The 19,737-nt window shown below is 36.7% G+C and overlaps 1 protein-coding gene across 4 annotated transcripts in view; it reads right to left on the reverse strand.

Moving 5' to 3' along the window:
• The window catches only part of LOC113519522 (zinc transporter 2-like), a 35,718-nt gene that overhangs the window by 3,859 nt on the left and 12,122 nt on the right, over nucleotides 1–19,737 (reverse strand). For 2 of the 4 annotated variants that reach the window (XM_052894189.1, XM_052894187.1), the window contains exons 2-8: nucleotides 7,411–7,577; nucleotides 6,059–6,163; nucleotides 5,332–5,452; nucleotides 3,279–3,458; nucleotides 1,686–1,779; nucleotides 829–996; nucleotides 134–265 (exon numbers count right to left, since the gene is read on the reverse strand). In XM_052894189.1, coding sequence (XP_052750149.1) covers nucleotides 134–265; nucleotides 829–996; nucleotides 1,686–1,779; nucleotides 3,279–3,458; nucleotides 5,332–5,452; nucleotides 6,059–6,163; nucleotides 7,411–7,577 — 967 coding nt within the window. Of the gene's footprint in view, nucleotides 1–133; nucleotides 266–828; nucleotides 997–1,685; nucleotides 1,780–3,278; nucleotides 3,459–5,331; nucleotides 5,453–6,058; nucleotides 6,164–7,410; nucleotides 7,578–14,662; nucleotides 14,920–19,737 lie in introns of those variants that run through there. The other 2 variants (XM_052894190.1, XM_052894188.1) reach the window with 2 other exon arrangements.

Consider the following 19,737-nt stretch of genomic DNA (forward strand, 5'->3'; position numbering starts at 1 on the left):
ATTTGCATGGTTACTGTGTTAATGTGTGGTAAAAAATTTTTGTAAATAATCGCTTAATTCTTATGACTTAAAAACCATTTATTGTGTTACCTAACGTACTTTTCACACCGCACAATGCATTAGTAAATCATACCTGGAAGTCCACTCCTCTAGGCGATCCCTCCATTAGCACCAGGAGCGTGTCCTTGATGATGTTGAAGGTGGTGATAAGTACGAGGATTGAGAAGAGGAACGTGCAGATCGGATCCACTAAATTCCAATCCGGCTATAAAAAAAAAACAAATTAATTTAAAGAATAAAACCAGACAGCTCTCAATAAGTTGCAATCAAGTAAAAATAAAATTTCTTTATTTTAGGAATTAAAACTAAACTGGACTATTCTCCAATTTTTTTTACATACCATTAGGTAAGTATACTTAAATCAAAGCTGTAAAGCTCACGTAATCGATTAAATAAATAAATAGCAAACCGCTTGGCCTGCATGGTGAAAACAGGTGTATAACCGGGGGGAAAGGGATTGTTAGTAATACGGACTATCAGTCCCATTGCTAACAATATACCGTATCAGGTAGACCTCCACGTGGTTCCCCCGAAACCATCGTGCTGAATTCCAGGTGTATTCATCACGGTGGACTAACTGTCCTGCATCCTCACTTATCACCCTTCACTTGTTCCTCACCAGCGTATATCGATAGCGCAGGCGGGGTTACCATTCCATTTTCACCCATTAAAAAAACACAGATGTATAGCCATGACTTTTTGCGAAATTTATGCCCAGCTGTGGAACTTAAATAAGTTGTTTTTGAGGATAATTGGAAAGAAAAATACCTTGTAGTATATGACGATGGCAGCGACAAGCACGCCGAAGCTTTGCAAGAAGTCACCAAGCACGTGGATGAAGGCGGCGCGGACATTAATATTCTGGGTCTGCGGTTGGTGATCGTGGTTATGCTGGTGAGACGTTGTACTCTCCACGTCCGACTCTGAACGCTCCTTCTAAAACAAGAGCCTGTTATATAATTCTGTTTTTTTTTATGCTGCTAGTAATAATAAAGAATCTGAGAGTTCGTTTGATGGAAAACCATCCGAGGCCTATAGACGTAAACCGTTACAATCGAATCTGAAGGCCCTCTTGGTCAGTCACTTACCATCAGGTGAGCCGCATGCTCGTTTGCCCCTTGTTGTAACTTTAATTTTTTTTACAACACAGGGGACAAACGAGCATGCGGCTCACCTGATGGTAAGTGACTACCGCCGCCCATGATCACCCAGAACACCAGCGGCATTGCAGGCATCCTGCTGGCCTTTTAAAAAGAATATATATTGTGAGCAAGGGTGGACTTATCTCTGACAGAGATGTCTTCCAGTCAACCTAATGCAGTTAGAAAGCATGTTGTTAGCGGGTAGCTGAAGTGCTACAACTATTAATATTTAGTGTACATAAACAAATATACAGTTAAATAAAATATTAAGATACATAATATATATTAATATTATATTACTTTTTAAGGTAGTAACGAAGAGTTCTCGGTGTAAGAAGCGAGAGAGTAAGTAAAAACTATAGAGAATTCTACATAACTGCAATTGATGTTTGGTTGGATTCGCATACAGCATCAATGGTAACTATTTGATATTTACCAAATTGCGTGCTTAAAACACCATGAGCATGGTAAGTAGCAACCTACCTTGTTATTAAGGACCGGGTTGGCACTGGAGTGAGAGTGGCCATGTCCACCACCACCATGACTGTGCCCGTGCTGGTGCAACGTCAACCCCATGCTGGAAAACAATTAGTTACAGTGTTAAGTAAAGAATTTTACAATACATATTGGTGTGGTCCAAAGGTTAACGTCAGGCAGGTGGCTGGTCGTAAAATCAAAGCTGAAACCTTGTAAAAATATGAATAAAAACAAATTACGCCCTACTCACTCTACTACTGCCTTTTACCAGAAGGAGACTTTGTACAAAAGTCGATTGCTTGGGTACCTCTGTACCATTCGTGTTTCTACCGTGAAGCAGCTGAGTTTGCATGGCTGTGTTTGGTTTTGAAGGGTGGGATATGCCGTGAATATACAGGGTACAGAGAAATAACACCTGAGTCCTTAGGAATGACAACGCATGGGGGTTATCATTGGTGAAACAGAATACTCTGTTATGTCCATGGTACCGCTCATGTTTATAGGCGACGGTGACTACTTTCCATCAGGTGGGCCGTCAGCTTGTTTGCCATTCTAAGTTGTATAAAAATAAACTCAAAAAAATTGGGATTTAAGGAAGACAATGATTATCCAGAGAAGTTCTAAACTGTGAGTTTTGATCGAGTTTATAAAGAACTCGGATTAAAAATTATTTTCATACTTTGATTCATACTTTGCAAAATCAAACAAACTTCCTTGAGGAAGTTTGTTTGATTTTGCAAAACCCTATCAATAAATATTGGATTATAGATGCTCTTTCTATTACACAAGAGATATTTTAAATACCAGTAGGTAGTATGTCTGTTTCGTCTAGTCATTTATATATTGCCAAGAAACTATAAGCACAGCTGTGTTCCAGTTTGAATTACGAGATATGACAATGGCATTGAGTGTTCCAGATCTTTATATTGCTTGATTTACTACTCGAAAAAAAATTATTATTTATTTATTTATTTCATCAATTGAGTAAGCTTTATTCAGTCTCCCAATACGCTCACCTAGGAAATATTGATATAATATACTCATATTTGGCCGTGTGGTCCGGTATAGAACAGGCAACCCTTTCCTTTCCCGTGGGTGTCGTAAGAGGCGACTAAGGGAGGGCGAGGGATGGACAGCAGCGTTCCTCTTAAAACATCTTTTTTTTTTTTATACTACTTAGAATGGCAAACAAGCTGACGGCCCACCTGATGGAAAGTAGTAACCGTCGCCTATAGACATGAGCAGTACCATGGACATAATAGAGTATACTGTTTCGCCCATGATACCCCCCATGCGTTGCCATTCCTGAGACTCAGGTGTTATTCCTCTGTACCCAGTAAATTCACGCCATATCCCACCCTTCAAACCGAAACACAGTTATGCAAACACAACTGCTTCACGGTTGAAACACGAATGGGACAGAGGTACCCAAGCAATCGACTTTTGTACAAAGTCTCCCTCTGGCAAATCTTTAAAGCCTGACTGTGATTGCTAATCCGCCTGCCAAGCATGACCACTACTGGCAACCCCCCCCCCCTAAGGGGGAGACTTATGTTCAGCAGTGGATAGTTAACAACTAATATTATAATACAAACGTACACAAGGTTCACGGCGACTCCAACAGCGGACGTGATCAGCATGACAGTGGCATCGATCTCAAATGACTTGTATATGACTCGCTGCACGGCCATGTAGACCAGGATACCGGTTACCACCCATATGAGCAGTACAGATGTCAGGGCGCCTATCACTTCAGCTCTGTACCAGCCGAAAGGCATTCTGTAAAATAATATAACATTTATTGCTATTGGTATTTAATGCTCCTTTCCACTCAGGGTTTGCTGGAAGAGAACTCTTACAGAGTTAAGCTCGCCTGTTGTACGTCTTTATTTAATACTAGCGGCCCGTCCCGGCTTCGCACGGGTGGACATTTTTACAACATTTTAAAAAGTGGTTATTGTGACATAACGATAATAGTTGGACATATAGTATCGAGAAGTTTTTTATAGTTATTGATATTTTCATCAATATTGTAGAACATACTTTTGTTCTATCACCAATAGTTTCCGCAGCGCACGCGACGAAAGATATTTTATAGCATTTTTATTTACATTTTGAGTTAGGTTACTAAAGTTTTAGTAAGGACCCCTAATCTTTTCTAACAATAAATATATACTCAGGGTGAATGTAAGTTTCTAATGGTGAAAGAATTTTTGAAATCAGCAAAGTAGTTTTTGAGTTTTTTCATTACAAACATACACACAAAAATACAAATCTTTCCTCTTTATAATATTAGTGTAGATGTAGAAATGTAGATATTTTAAATATTTGTAATTTTTGTATACAATAAATAATAAATAAATAAATAACAAGAAATAAAGTTATCATGTCATTGAAACAACAAACGCATTCTTCAATGTTTGTTATTTAAAATGATTCATGACGATAGAAAGGAACCTTTGTCTAGCAATGAACAGGAAAAGGGATATTATGATAATCATTAATAAATAAAAGCGTTATTTTAACTTACTAAAGTATGATAGTGACGTAATTATATGTCAAATTTTAATAACAATTTAATAAGTCGCCGTTCCGGTTCGTATCTGGCTCAAAAGATATCTCTGGCAATACAACGTGCAAATGCCACAAGTGTCATGAAGACCTTTGGGTCGGGTACAGATTATGAATACTACTGATCATTAATGTAAGTTTTTTTTTGTGAAAAAAACATTATATTTTTGAAAAGAAAACAATATTTTTATTTAATAATTTCCAATATTTCTGATTAAATACATTTAAAAAGTGTTCTGCTAGCGAATTTTTTATTTATTTATTCATTAGTACATATATGTTTACAAGGCGAACTTAATCCTAAAAAAAACCTTTCAATTCGCTACTAGAGAACTGGAGGTCTACCATGAAATGAAATTCCGAATTTTCGGACTTAATTTCGTGTTTTTGTTCGTACCAAAATCGACCCTATAAATGGAGCTTAACATTTCATTTGTCATAAATCCTACCATAAAAGTAAAAAGGAACGTACTTTAGCATTTTTAATATTTTTAAACGGTATCCATCAAGTAATTTTAACATAAAATTTTTGTTTCGTTCGGATTCGAAATTTCAGAAAACATTTCATGGTAGGCCCTCTGTTTAAATAATTTGTCACAAACATTGAAAATTGTATCGAGTGATTCCGGCATAGAATAGGCCACCCCTTCCTTTCCCGTAAGTGACGTAAGAGGAGACTAAGAGAACATAATATTCAAGGTAGCAGTGTTCCTATTAAAACATCACCGAAACTTGACTGCGGTTGCTAACCCGCCTGCCAAGCGTGACAACTGCTAGCAAACCCTCCAAAAGGGAAACATATATAATATATGAACAGCTGGTATTGTGAAGAGAATAAACTTTATTATTATTATTATATGTTCAGTTCATCATCATCATTGAAAATTGTTGAACTATCTTTAAAATTTACAGATAACTGTGATATTTCCAAACTTTGGTTAAGTCGAAATTATGAATACTCTTAAACGAAACATAAATAATTTTAACTGATATTTTATTAAAACTCCCCTTATGGGGAAGGCTTATGTTCATCAGTGGATAGTTAGGGGTTAAGATAATAAAAAAAAAATATATGATATACCTTCGTGTTGCTGGCCTGCTTGCAACCCATAGTGAAAATAAGGATATCATAAAACTAGCAAAGTCTGTAAGTAAATGCGCCGCGTCCGTTGCGATCGCCAAACTGTTTGATAAATAACCACCTGTAAAATAATAATAAATATTTAGTGTATTACAGGGCCGTAGCTAGACCCATGTTTAAGATAGGGCAAAAGAACTTTTTGGTAGGGCAGAAACCATAATTAAGTGACTTCGAAGTAACTTTAAGAAAACTGTTTGATAAATAACCACCTGAAAGAAATAATTAAATAATTTATGTATTACAGGGCCGTAGCTAGACCCATGTTTAAGGTAGGGCAAAAGAATTTTTTTGATAGGGCAGAAACTATAATTAGGTGACTTCGAAGTAACTTTAAGAAAACTACTTTGAAGTCACTTAATTATGGCTTCGAAGTATCTTAAGTAAGAAGTACCTAACTGTCTTGGCGCTTTTTATTTGAAGGAAAAAATACAACTGCTTTTAGGCCCTTCCAACTTCTTCTTTTTAAAGTCCTTTTGAATATATATATATATATATATATATATATATATATATATATATATATATAAGGGAACAAACAGAGGGTACCATACAAAATGAGAAATGAAATTAAATAAACCAAGTATTAAAGGTAGGATTATCTTATTGGTACAAATTATATTGCAAAATAATCTCAAAGAAAAAAAAAAGGTTTTGCAATATCACTCACCTACAATTTCACCAATCATAAATATGACACATAAAATACTGGCTATGATGAGTTTTCTTCTAGCTCGCTTGTCTATCTCTTCGTTTCTTGATCTATGACAGTGCCCTGGAAACATGGAAAACAAATTTTATCATTCAATAATATTGACTCATTTAATCAGAAGACGATAAAAATGATCGCATTAAAAGTACGTTATAATAGTTAAAATCCGTAAGAATTACTACTATTTTATTAAATATAACTTCACAAAAATGTAACTCAACGCACTTAACCTAGCCACACACATTTACACACGCGTACATGTAAAAACACGCACACAGAGGGAGACTTTGTACAAAAGTCGTTTGCTTGGGTACCTCTGTCCCATTCGTGTTTCTACAGTGAAGCAGTTGTGTTTGCATGGCTGTGTTTCGGTTTGAAGGATGGGATATAGCGTGAATTTACAGGGCACAGAAGAATAACACCAGAGTCCTCAGGAATGGCAACGCATAGGGGGTATCACGGGCGAAACAGTATACTCTGTTATGTCCATGGTACTGCTCTTGTCTATAGGCGACGGTTACCACTTTCCATCAGGTGGGCCGTCAGCTTGTTTGACATTCTAAGTTGTATAAGAAAAAATATGGATGTTAATCTAATAGGGTATAATTATTGGTAATACGAAGACTAATCTATTAATATCTTTCTAAACTGATACGAAAACATTGTATGCCCATATACATTTCCGGTTAACTATACAATATAAAAAAAAAACCGGGAGAGAATTGACATATCTAATGTAAACCACCGGACGGGACGTTGCAAGCAAAATATTTGTTTAACAAAATATTTTGTACACAATTGTGTTGATAAAAAAGTTTTGTGACAACCGTTTAATGATAAACGAAACTTTTTGGATGGCTGATGGTGATTTGATTGGCTTATGGATATTATACATTTTTTGCGCTTACTACAAGCGCTTCATCCTTCGACTTTTATACAAAGTCTCCCTCTGGTGGACTCTATTCTGTTAGAAATCGGCAAACTGTCATATGGTTGGATCGATATGGTTGGATACATTTGCTTATATTTTCATTAATTTCTATTAAACAAACTACAGTAACTCGGGAGAAAAGGAATTGTTAGCAATGGAGTTTGACATCCCCATTGCTAGCAATATGCCCTATTAGGTCGACCTCCACGTGGTTTCCCTGGAAACCATTGTGAACAATTCTTGTTGAATTCGTCACGATGGGCTAACTGACTTGCTTCATCCTCACCTATTATCCTGGTGCCCCACCAGTGTATACCGATAGCGCAGGCGGGGTTACCATTCCATTATTATCCATTAAAAAAAAACTACAGTAACTCACTTTCGATCTCAGTGATGCTGCCATTCCGTCTCTCGGGGTCGTCCCCGTCAGCTGTGGTCTCTATCACGGCGCAGCAACCGGTGGATGGGTTGCCGTGAACGCAGAATATGACCCGCCGCCCCTTCGCAGGACTATCCGTGCCGTATGACGCCTTGCCTTCTTTGAAACTGTAAATAAGCAGAAATGCACCTTATTATCTGTGAATTAAAAGCGGTTTCATACTAGCTGTGCGCGAATCTGAATGATTTCGTCATTCGAATAATTAGTCATTACTTATTTAATAATTCGACTACTAAATTATGAATATACAAATTTTCGTATTGGAATAATTTTACTAATTAGTAATTCGATTAAAACGAAATAGTAAAGAAAAAAATAACATGTCACTTCACACTGTCCACTAACTTAACAAGATTTTTTTTGATGGGTGAAAATGGTATGGTAACCCCGCCTGCGCTAACGGGATACGCTGGCGGAGCACCAGTGAAGGGTGATAGATGAGAATGAAAACAGGCCAGTTAGCCGGTTTTATTTTATATAAAATGTAAAATATTTGCATGCCTACATGTTTGAAGGCAATTAAACAGGTGCCAAAATAAATACCACGTGGCTTGTAATAATTTTAAACTGTTTAATGCAAATAAACTCATTTCATTTTATTTCATAAATAATAATAACTTTATTTCCTTAAACAAAATTCCCCCCACTACCCCCCACACTAGGCAAAGCCTGTCTCGTGGAAGTCAAAGCTAGAAATTTAACAGTTATAGTGCGGCGAACAGGGTTAATTTAAATATCACTCATGTACAAACATCTTATATTTACAATTTTATTTTATTAGTAAAATTATTACTGGCAAATAATTTAAACTTACTATTTAAAAAATTAAAAAAGTACGCATTGGATATGATATTTTGTAGATACATTAGACTTAAATTGTTGAAATTTAAACATTAGCACCATACGTAGAAATAGTTTTTGTTTTTGGAAAATAAAAGTAAAAAAATTAAATGTCGCAGTTTCTATTGCTCTCTCTTTTCGTTTAAGTGTTCCCTCTTGTTGAAGTAACTAATTCATGCATTCGTTTCCAGTCAGCTTTATTCTAGACCATATCTTTTTTATACAACTTAGAATGGCAAACAAGCTGACGGCCCACCTAATGGAAAGTGGTAACCGTCGCCTATAGACAGGAGCAGTACCATGGGCATAACATAGTATACTGTTTCGTCCATGATACCCCCCATGTGTTGCCATTCCTGAGGATTCAGATGTTATTCCTCTGTACCCTGTAAATTCACGCCATATCACACCCTTCAAACCGAAGCACAGCCATGCAAACACAACTGCTTCACGGTTGAAACACGAATGGGACAGAGGTATCCAAGCAATCGACTTTTGTACAAAGTCTCCCTTTGACCTCCCTATATGGCATGACTCCCTACATGGCATAGTGTTTCCTTAATTTCTATTGCATATAAAAATAAATAATCTTTTGGCAATCAGAAAAATACTGGAACCAACTTTGACCTTTTACAATGTTTCCCCAAAACTCGAGTTTTATACATATTTTGGAAATCTTTATGTGATCATTGATTTATTAATGCTAACTGTATGAAGGTACTATTACTTGCCAACTTATTCCATACGCGTCTACAATTTGTAACAGAAAATTGCTCTCGTCGTTTCTTATTTAATTTTTTATCACAAATAATGAACTAAACGCGAAAAATATACGCTTAACCCGTTAACAAAAGCGGAAAGGCAATGTTCTAACACCGTCTACGTCGGCCATAATGGTCACACAGATTGTGAATCTATGAAAAACACGTCATACACGCGTAAACAACATATATTACATATAATTTATACGCTGGAAACACGATTAGTGATGCTTTAACGATATTTTACTACATTAACCATGGTGTTTAATTTAACAATTTATAGGTGACGTGCTGAAGAAGGGCCAAATTAAAAGTACCCGTAACCGGCGAGCGTGTATGAAAAGATTGATGAGTGTGGAGGAAGCGAAAGAGGTTTGTTTGAATCGAAGCATTTGGCGTTCCATTGTTTCTGCCTACCCTAATAGGAGACAGGCGTGACAGATATGTATGTATGTATGTATGTAAGCAAACTATTTAATATGATTATTTCTTCGATTGCTACGTAATTTCATAGTGATCAGAGTCATCATCATCATCATATCAGCCGTTAACTGTCCACTGCTGGACGTACACCTCCTCTTTCGGGGCGTTGCCAGTAGTTGCCATGCTTGGTAGGCGAATTTGCAATCACAGGCTTTTTTTTTATACAACTTAGAATGGCAAACAAGCTGACGGCCCATCTGATGGAAAGTGGTAACCGTCGCCTATAGACATGAACACTATCATGGACATAACAGATTATACTGTTTCGCCCAAGCAATCGACTTTTGTACAAAGTCTCCCTTTGGCGTTTTAATGTTTAAAGAGGGACGCTGCAGCCAATCCTTCGTCAATTAAGTTCCTTTAGTCACCTCTTAGGACACCCACGGGAAAGGAAGGGGTGACTCATTCTATGCGGGGAGCACACGGTATACTTTGTTATGTCCATAGTACTGCTCATGTATATAGGCAACGGCTACTATTTTCCATCAGGTGGGCTGTCAGCTTGTTTGTATACTTATATATATATATATATATATATATATATATATATATATATATATATATATAAGTTGATTGATTGGATTTGAGTTTATACCAAAATTTAACACATTATGTACAAATTTAAGCAAGTGAAGCCGTGGAAAACAGTTAGTAATTTAATAACAATAACTAAATATTATATTTTTTATCAAACTAGCCATTAACTAGTTCGCTACCCGCAACTTCACGCAGGGACATTATTTATCTGTGGTCGATAACATGTTTATTTTTATACTTTTTTTTTATTTGTGAATAGCTGTATTCTACGACTCTGCTTGCGTAAATCCTATGTGCTAAGTTTTTTTTATACAACTTAGAAGGGCGAACAAGCTGACTGCCCACTGAATAGTACCATGGACATAACAGAGTATACTGTTTCGCCCATAATACCCCCCATGCGTTGTCATTCCTGAGGACTCAGCTGTTATTCCTCTGTACCCTGTAAATTCACGCCATATCCCATCCTTCAAACCGAAACACAGCCATGCAAGCACAACTGCTTTACGATTGAAACACGAATGAGACAGAGGTACCCAAGCAAACGACTTTATTTCAAAGTCTCCCTCTGGTTATGTATTCATAAGTTGTAAATTGATATTATTATTCTCAAGGCAATTGTAATAATGAATTTCTTATCATTTATATAATAACAGTGTAGATACCATAGTTACTGTTAACAAAGGCTATCCAAATACACAATCTCTTTATTGACTGCTAGTTGTACCTGGCGGATTTGTCCGTGGTCGTACCGTAATGTTGGACAGCCTATAACCTCATTCAAAAGTTGGGGGAAAGGGAGTGTTAGTAATGCTGAGTATTAGTCCCAATGCTAACAATATACCTTAACAGGTCGACCTCCCCGTGGTTCCCCTGGAAACCATCGTGCTGAATTCCAAGTGTATTCATCACGGTGGGCTAACTGACCTGCCTTTTCGTCCTCACCTCACTTCACCTAGAAAGTATGCAAGCAGGTTGTATCTGAATTTGGTAGGATTATATGGCTGTATAACATTTTCTATACACTGACCTGTTATGAAGTGACAAAAATAGCAACTGATGGTGTATCTTTCGTCCTCTTTTTACTAATTATATTTGTATAAGAAGAAAGGAGGCAATCATATGAGTAACAGTTTTTATTTTATCATTCCTTCTATGTAATTCCTTGTTCTTAACCCTCCTAAAGTGGTTGGTTACTAAACAAAATTTGACACTAAATACTAGATGGCGTTAGAATTGAGACTCGTGGTTTTTGTTGATTATTTGGTAATTAAAGACAAATTGGAGCAGAATTTCTAAATTGGCGTGTAGTTTTATTTATTTTTTACCGATATAGTAGTAACATATCATAATTTTTGTCTTTATTCTCTTGTATTGTACAACTTCGTAAAAACACGTACTACTTGTATGGGTTATAATTCGTTCAGGAAAAGATTGCGTTTTTGTCACTTTTAATTTATACGTAATAATAAAAACATACATACACAGAGACAGACAGCGGGAAGCGACTTTGTTTTATACTATATAGTGATATTGTATTCCACAGTGTAAGGAGTCTTCATACTGTACTTATACTATGTAACTACTCAGGAGAGCTTCTAGGATTAGTTAGTAGTAGAAACTTCATAGGCTATTAAGGGTAAGAGGTAAATTTAGAAAAAAGAAAAATAATTAGTAAAAATATTACACGATTAAGTGATAAATATGTGTAAAAATTGCCTCACTCTGCGTGTTCTACCGCTTATACAACGGATTGTGCTCAGAGGAATTATTCAATATGATGCCTACGGCCACTTTCTATCATCGTACGGCTCACCATCGACAGGGAGTTCATCCTTATACCTTACAGCCTAAATGGTCGCGTACAACGCGGTTTCAGAGATGTTTTCCCCAACGAACACTCAGGTTATGGAATGAGCTTCCTGCCAAGGTTTTCCCAAGAGACTACAGCATGGGGTTCTTCAAAAGGGGGGTAAAGAGGTTTCTTCAGGGTCGGCAACGCGCGCGTAATAGCTCTGGTATTGCAGGCGTTCATAGATTACGGTAACCGCTTACCATCAGGTGGACCGTATGCTTGTTTGCCACCTCAGTGGTATAAAAAAAAAACATTATATGAATAAATAATTTTGATATCTTAAAGTCTCTACCATTAGGCCGCAAACCATGTATGTAATTAGATATCAAACTTGTCGCCAAGTTAACTAAGTAACATTTATCAGCACTGATAAATTGATAATTTCAATATTGTATCACAGGTGCTAAGGTTTATTGGCCTGATTTCCTTAATATAGTTACTACAATCATTTCATGAATTAAATCTCTTTTGTGTAACCCTTTCATCATCATCATATCAGCTTTTAACTGTCCACTGCTGAACATAAGCCTCTTCCTTGGGGGATTTTTACCAGTAATTGCCACGCTTGGCAGGCGAATTGGCAACTGCAGTTAGGCTTTGGAGATGTTTTAAGAGGGACGCTGCGACCTATACCTCGCCCTCCTTAGTCACTTACGACACCTATGGGAATGGAAATTTGGCCTATTCTATGCCGGGACTATACGGCCTTCTCTTTGTATATTATGTATCCCTTTATATATTGAAAAGTAAATTAGCTCAAAAACTTGTATGTTTAAATTAAATCAGTGCTTCTTTTTTTTTCAATTTGGGTACTTGTGTATATATTAATGTATTGGAATTGTGATTTTTTTTCGATGGGTAAAAATAACACCGCCTGCGCTAACGGGATACGCCGGCGGAGCACCAGTGAAGGGTGATAGATGAGAATGAAAACAGACCAGTTAGCCCATCATGATGAATTCATCAGGAATTAACCATGATAGTTCCCAGGGAGAACCGCGAGGAGGTCGACCTGATTGGGTATATTGCTAGCAATGGGATTCTCAGTCTCCATTACTAACAATCCCTTTCCCCCCAGTCGATTAGGACTATTACACTATTCTGTCACTTTTTTTTAAAATTGTGAATTTATTATAAAAGAAAAGGAAAAAACAGTTTAATAGCTAAAATACGTTTAGGAGAGGTTTGACGTTTTTATGAATTAGGAGGTAAATGTATAATTTCCAATCCTATTAATATAATAAATGCGAAAGTTTGTAACTGTGGGTAGATGGAGGAACTACTAAGCATAAACTACTGCACGGATTTTAATGAAATTTGTGGTTATATCACCAGAGGGAGACTTTGTACAAAAGTCGTTTGCTTGGCTACATCTCTCCCATTCGTGTTTTTACCGTGAAGCAGTTGTGTTTGCATGGCTGTGTTTTGGTTTGAAGGGTGGGATATGGTGTGAATTCACTGAGTACAGAGGAATAACACCTGAGTCCTCAGGAATGGCAACGCATGGGGGGTATTATGGGCGAAACAGTACACTCTGTTATGTCCATGGTACTGCTCATGTCTATAGGCGACGGTTACCACTTTCCATCAGGTGGGCCGTCAGCTTGTTTGCCATTCTAAGTTGTATAAAAAAAATTATTTGTAATATACGTAAATTATTTGTGAAACAATTTAATTATTGGTAATCATTCCCTCATCATACTGCAAACCTCATTCATAATAATCCCCCCTCCCCCCTCTACTCTGTAGATGACATTTGTACAAAGTCTTTTCTGATATATGTAGTAATAACTCGATAATAATAAAAAATTTAAATTCTGATATTATTATTAGCAGAAGCCAGCCGCTTAATTGCTAGCAATGTACCCTGATCAGCGAACCTTACACGATCCCTTTTGATGGCATGATGGGCTAATTGAATAGAGTTCACCTTGCCCTTTTATCCTTGTTTACTATTTTTTTTAAACTATGTTTTATTATTGATCTTTTTGGTACCTCATCAGGGTATACCATTCGCAGACGAGTTGAAATCTATTTTTATCAATTAAAAATACTAACTGACCCAGCCCAGCAAGCGTTGTTTTGCCTCCCACCGCCACCTACCGGGCCTATTTTTCTTATCAGATTAAAAATTATCTTATCTCACGAGTTGGTACGAACTATACACATCAAAATTACATTAGAAACGATTAAGCAGTTTCGGAGATTCATTCATTCGGAGATTCGGAATTCTGCGTAAACGAACATTGTGATACGGAATTTTATATATTAACGCTCTTATTGATAAAAACGTAAAACTCATTTTAGCTATTGAAATGTTTTGTCTTTTTCTTTCAAACTAAATTCCCAATTTGAAAGAAAGTGACAAGTCTGTGTAATAGTTAATAGAGATTTGTAGATTTTCGCTTCTATAAATAAGGGATTTTTTTTCAATGGATGATAATGAAATGGTAACCCCACCCGCGCTATCGGTATACATCGGCGGGGCACCAGTGAAGGAAGATAGGTGAGGATGAAGCAGGTCAGTTAGCCCATCGTGACGAATTCAACAAGAATTGTTCACGATGGTTTCCAGGTGGAACCACGTGGAGGTCGACCTAATAAGGCATATTGCTAGCAATGGGGCTGTCAAACTCCATTGCTAACAATCCCTTTCCCTCCCATAAATAAGGGGTTAAAAGTATATTAACAATTGAATGAAAGCAAGTTAACTTACAAGAGCAACGGCTTGGTATCCTCGTTCTCGGCCATATCGTTCAAAAATCAAGTGAACTGTCCAAAAAAAAATACAATCGCAACACAATATCACATTTGTCACAAGTTTTCCAACACAACTAATGTTCCGTGCTACCTTGAAACCCGCCGTATGGAGTCACCGTCTCTCCGGGACAGTGTGTTCACTAGAAATGAAATCGACTATTTCCCTTATCACTAGACACTTCGAATGTCTTGCACGGCGCTCCTCGCTTACACTATGGGTAGATAACGGACGTATATAAGCATTATTAATAAATATTAATATAGGTACAGTAACGTTATATACCAATGCAAACATGCCGATTAAACTAATGTGACTGGCGATTAAATGCGGACTTTGAATATATGTCGTTTGCTTGGGCACCTCTGTCCCATTCGTGGTTCTATCGTGAAGCAGTTGTTTGCATGGCTGTGTTTCGGTTTGAAGGGTGGGATATGGCAGTGAATTTACAGGGTACAGAGGAATAACACATGAGTCCTCAGGAACGGCAACGCATGGGGGGTATCATTGGCGTAACAGTATACTCTGTTATGTCCATGGTACTGCGAATGTCTATAGGCGACGACTACCACTTTCCATGAGGTGGGCCGTCAGCTTGTTTCCCATTTTAAGTTGCATAAAAAAAATTGAATTTGGTATACGGGTAGATTATATCCTAACTCAGCACATAGGATATTTTATATACAGTTTTGCATGGGCAATGTCGCGCGATATAGCTAGTTAAAAATAATAATTTTCCATGTGAAGACTAAATATTACCTTTTACGATACACTAAACAACTAGCTAGTATGAATTATGAGTTTTGTATGTATTATTGTAATTTAGTTCCCGACTTTAAAAATGATGGATGAAAATGGAATGGTATTAGTATAAGTTGAATTCGTCAGGATGGGCTAACTGTCCTGTCTTTCATCCTCACCGATCTTTTCTCACTGGTGCCCCGCCAGCGTATATCACTAGCGCAGAGGGGGTTACCATTCCATTATCATCCATAAAAAAACACCTGAGATTATTTAAGATACAATATATCAACATATAATCAGAAATAAATTCCTAAATTTATATTGGTTTTATTGCTCGACTTTGAACTTGCACAATACCTGCAACCTGTAGACCTGATAATACCTGAGACCTCAGGAATGGCAACGCATGGGGAGTGTCATGGGCGAAACAGTTACTACTATGCTATACTCTGTTATTTCCATGGTATTTGGTATTGCTTATCCCTATAGGCGACGGTTTTCATCAGGTGGGTTATCAGCTTATTCGTCATTCTAAGTTGCATAAAATAAAATCACAAAAATAAATACTATTTAAACAGGGGGGAAAGGGATTGTTAGCAATGTAGTTTGACAGCCCCATTGCTAGCAATATGCCTTATTAGGTCGACCACGTGGTTCCCCCTGGAAACCATCGTGAATAATTCTTGTTGAATTCGTCACGATAGGCTAACTGACCTGCTTCATCCTCACCTATCATCCTTCACTGGTGCCCCGCCGGTGTATACCGATAGCGCGGGTGGGGTTACCATTTCATTATCATTCATTAAAAAAAACTATTTAAACATAAATACTAACAGATCGACACAGTCCGAAAGACAAGCAAGCTGAAGTTGCAATCGGAGAGTTATATTTACTTTGGAGATTGGAATTTTTTATTGGTCTGGGAAAATGTGTGTACATTTACAGAAGTTATTCATGAATGAAAGCCGAAGCAACCGCGCACACGTTCCTACATTGAGTAAACAACTTTATCAATGTTGGTAAATAATCATCAATCGCTTAGTGATAAAGAAATGAAACGCAATAGTAACTATATATACTGTTCCTCGTACAAAATTAAATCATATAACCAATTTTCCACTGGTTTCTTTCATTAACTAACTTTTGCCTGCGATTCCGTACACGTGGATATTGGAAGTAGGAATTTACGAAATAGACTGAGGGTGAGGTATTGCTAGTAATGTGAACTACCAATCCCATTGCCAGCAATATACGCTGTTCATTGCTAGCAATATACCCAATCAGGTCGACCTCCTCGCAGTTCCCCCTGGAAACTATCATGGTTAATTCCTGATGAATTTATCATGATCGGCTAACTGGCCTGTTTTCATTCTCATCTATCACCCTTCACTGGTGCTCCGCCAGCGTATCCCATTAGCGCAGGCGGAGTTACCGTTACCATACCATTTTCACCCATAAAAAAAATATACACTGTTAGGTCGACCTCTACATAGTTCTATAAACCAACGTATTGAATTCCAGATGTATGCATCACGATAGGCTAACTGACCTGCCTTTTTATTTTCACCTATCGTCCCTCACTGGTACCCCGCCAGCGTATACCGTTATCAAAGGCGGGAATACCGTTCTATTTACATCCATTAAAAAAAAATGAAAGAGACTACTTCTAGATAACGTATTAAGATAAAATATATATCAGATTTTTAGTTAGACCTTCAGAAATAATCATTGATTTTACTGTCCTACATTTATGCAGCGTACTATGAATATCAAAGTGAGTATATATTACTAATAATAATTGTATATTATTTACATAGTATGTAAACAAGTTGCATTGAATAACAACTAGATTATAAATATGTTACTTACCTACTTATCTACATATGTATATATTATGATATTAATAAAGTTGGTTCTGATACATAAAATAATTATGGTTACAATTGTAACGTAAATTTAAATTTAGAATGCGGAATTAAAACATATAATCTCGCGTTCTAAATTCCTTCTAGACAGTTTTTTTTTTTTTTTTAATTTAAACAGCTTACTACTCTGCAAAAAAAAAACTGCATCATAAATAATCATGAAATCAATATGGGATATACTTAGATTATATACATAAAGCATTGAGTGTAAAAAACAGGTCAACGTTTAATCAGTAAAAGTGATATTTGACCGGGTAAATTTGACACATATTTTTTTTAAATAAAATGATTTTTTTTTTAATTATCAAATATATTTACAAGAACTATCCTTTATATTTTTTTAAATGTACGTTATGGTATCACATCAAGCATGCATGGATAACTAAGTTGACCTGTTTTTTGCGAAGCAATTCTATGAAGACTGTATTTATATCTAACTTCATCACTAATAAAGAGCAGCTTCCCTCTTAAAACATCTCCAAAGCCTAACTGCGGTTGCCAATCCACCTGCCAAGCGTGGCAACTACTGGCAAAACCCCCGATAGGGGAGACTTATGTTCAACAGTGGACAGTTAAAGGTTGATATAATGATGATAAATCTTAAATCATTCTCTGATGTTAAAATGTCAACGGTTTGGAATTGACAGATTTATGGTAAGCAGCAAATTTTTTACATTTAAGACTTGGCAGCATGGTCTCTGATCTTAGCCTGTTTCTCTGAGGAACGAATCCATCAAACAAAAATTATGGCAAGCTAATTTTCTAATTCGTTCGCCATATTTTTTTACTATATGCAACAAAAGTGTCTCAGAATTTACTAAATTTTAATTTAGTAAATTCTTTAAATACTTGTACAAGTTTCTTGTAAATACGGTTGAAAAATTATAATGTGATATTTACTCGTGATTATTTTTATACAACTTAGAATGGCAAACAAGCTGACGGCCCACCTGATGGAAAGTGGTAACCGTCGAATCGAACCGAATGTCTATAGGCGACGACTACCACTTTCCATGAGGTGGGCCGTCAGCTTGTTTCCCATTTTAAGTTGCATAAAAAAAATTGAATTTGGTATACGGGTAGATTATATCCTAACTCAGCACATAGGATATTTTATATACAGTTTTGCATGGGCAATGTCGCGCGATATAGCTAGTTAAAAATAATAATTTTCCATGTGAAGACTAAATATTACCTTTTACGATACACTAAACAACTAGCTAGTATGAATTATGAGTTTTGTATGTATTATTGTAATTTAGTTCCCGACTTTAAAAATGATGGATGAAAATGGAATGGTATTAGTATAAGTTGAATTCGTCAGGATGGGCTAACTGTCCTGTCTTTCATCCTCACCGATCTTTTCTCACTGGTGCCCCGCCAGCGTATATCACTAGCGCAGAGGGGGTTACCATTCCATTATCATCCATAAAAAAACACCTGAGATTATTTAAGATACAATATATCAACATATAATCAGAAATAAATTCCTAAATTTATATTGGTTTTATTGCTCGACTTTGAACTTGCACAATACCTGCAACCTGTAGACCTGATAATACCTGAGACCTCAGGAATGGCAACGCATGGGGAGTGTCATGGGCGAAACAGTTACTACTATGCTATACTCTGTTATTTCCATGGTATTTGGTATTGCTTATCCCTATAGGCGACGGTTTTCATCAGGTGGGTTATCAGCTTATTCGTCACTCTAAGTTGCATAAAATAAAATCACAAAAATAAATACTATTTAAACAGGGGGGAAAGGGATTGTTAGCAATGGAGTTTGACAGCGCTATTGCTAGCAATATGCCTTATTAGGTAGACCACGTGGTTCTCCCTGGAAACCATCGTAAACAATTCTTGTTGAATTCGTCACGATGGGCTAACTGACCTACTTTATCCTCACCTATCATCCTTCACTGGTGCCCCGCCGGTGTATACCGATAGCGCGGGTGGGGTTACCATTTCATTATCATCCATTAAAAAAAAACTATTTAAACATAAATAGTAACAGACCGACACAGTCCGAAAGACAAGCAAGCTGAAGTTGCAATCGGAGAGTTATATTTACTTTGGAGATTGGAATTTTTTATTGGTCTGGGAAAATGTGTGTACATTTACAGAAGTTATTCATGAATGAAAGCCGAAGCAACCGCGCACACGTTCCTATCTTGAGTAAACAACTTTATCAATGTTGGTAAATAATCATCAATCGCTTAGTGATAAAGAAATGAAACGCAATAGTAACTATATATACTGTTCCTCGTACAAAATTAAATTATATAACCAATTTTCTACTGGTTTCTTTCATTAACTAACTTTTGCCTGCGATTCCGTACACGTGGATATTGGAAGTAGGAA

The sequence above is a fragment of the Galleria mellonella genome, unplaced genomic scaffold (assembly GCF_026898425.1).
Source record: "Galleria mellonella isolate WM207_F2 unplaced genomic scaffold, CSIRO_AGI_GalMel_v1 utg200, whole genome shotgun sequence".
Lineage (NCBI taxonomy): Eukaryota > Metazoa > Arthropoda > Insecta > Lepidoptera > Pyralidae > Galleria > Galleria mellonella.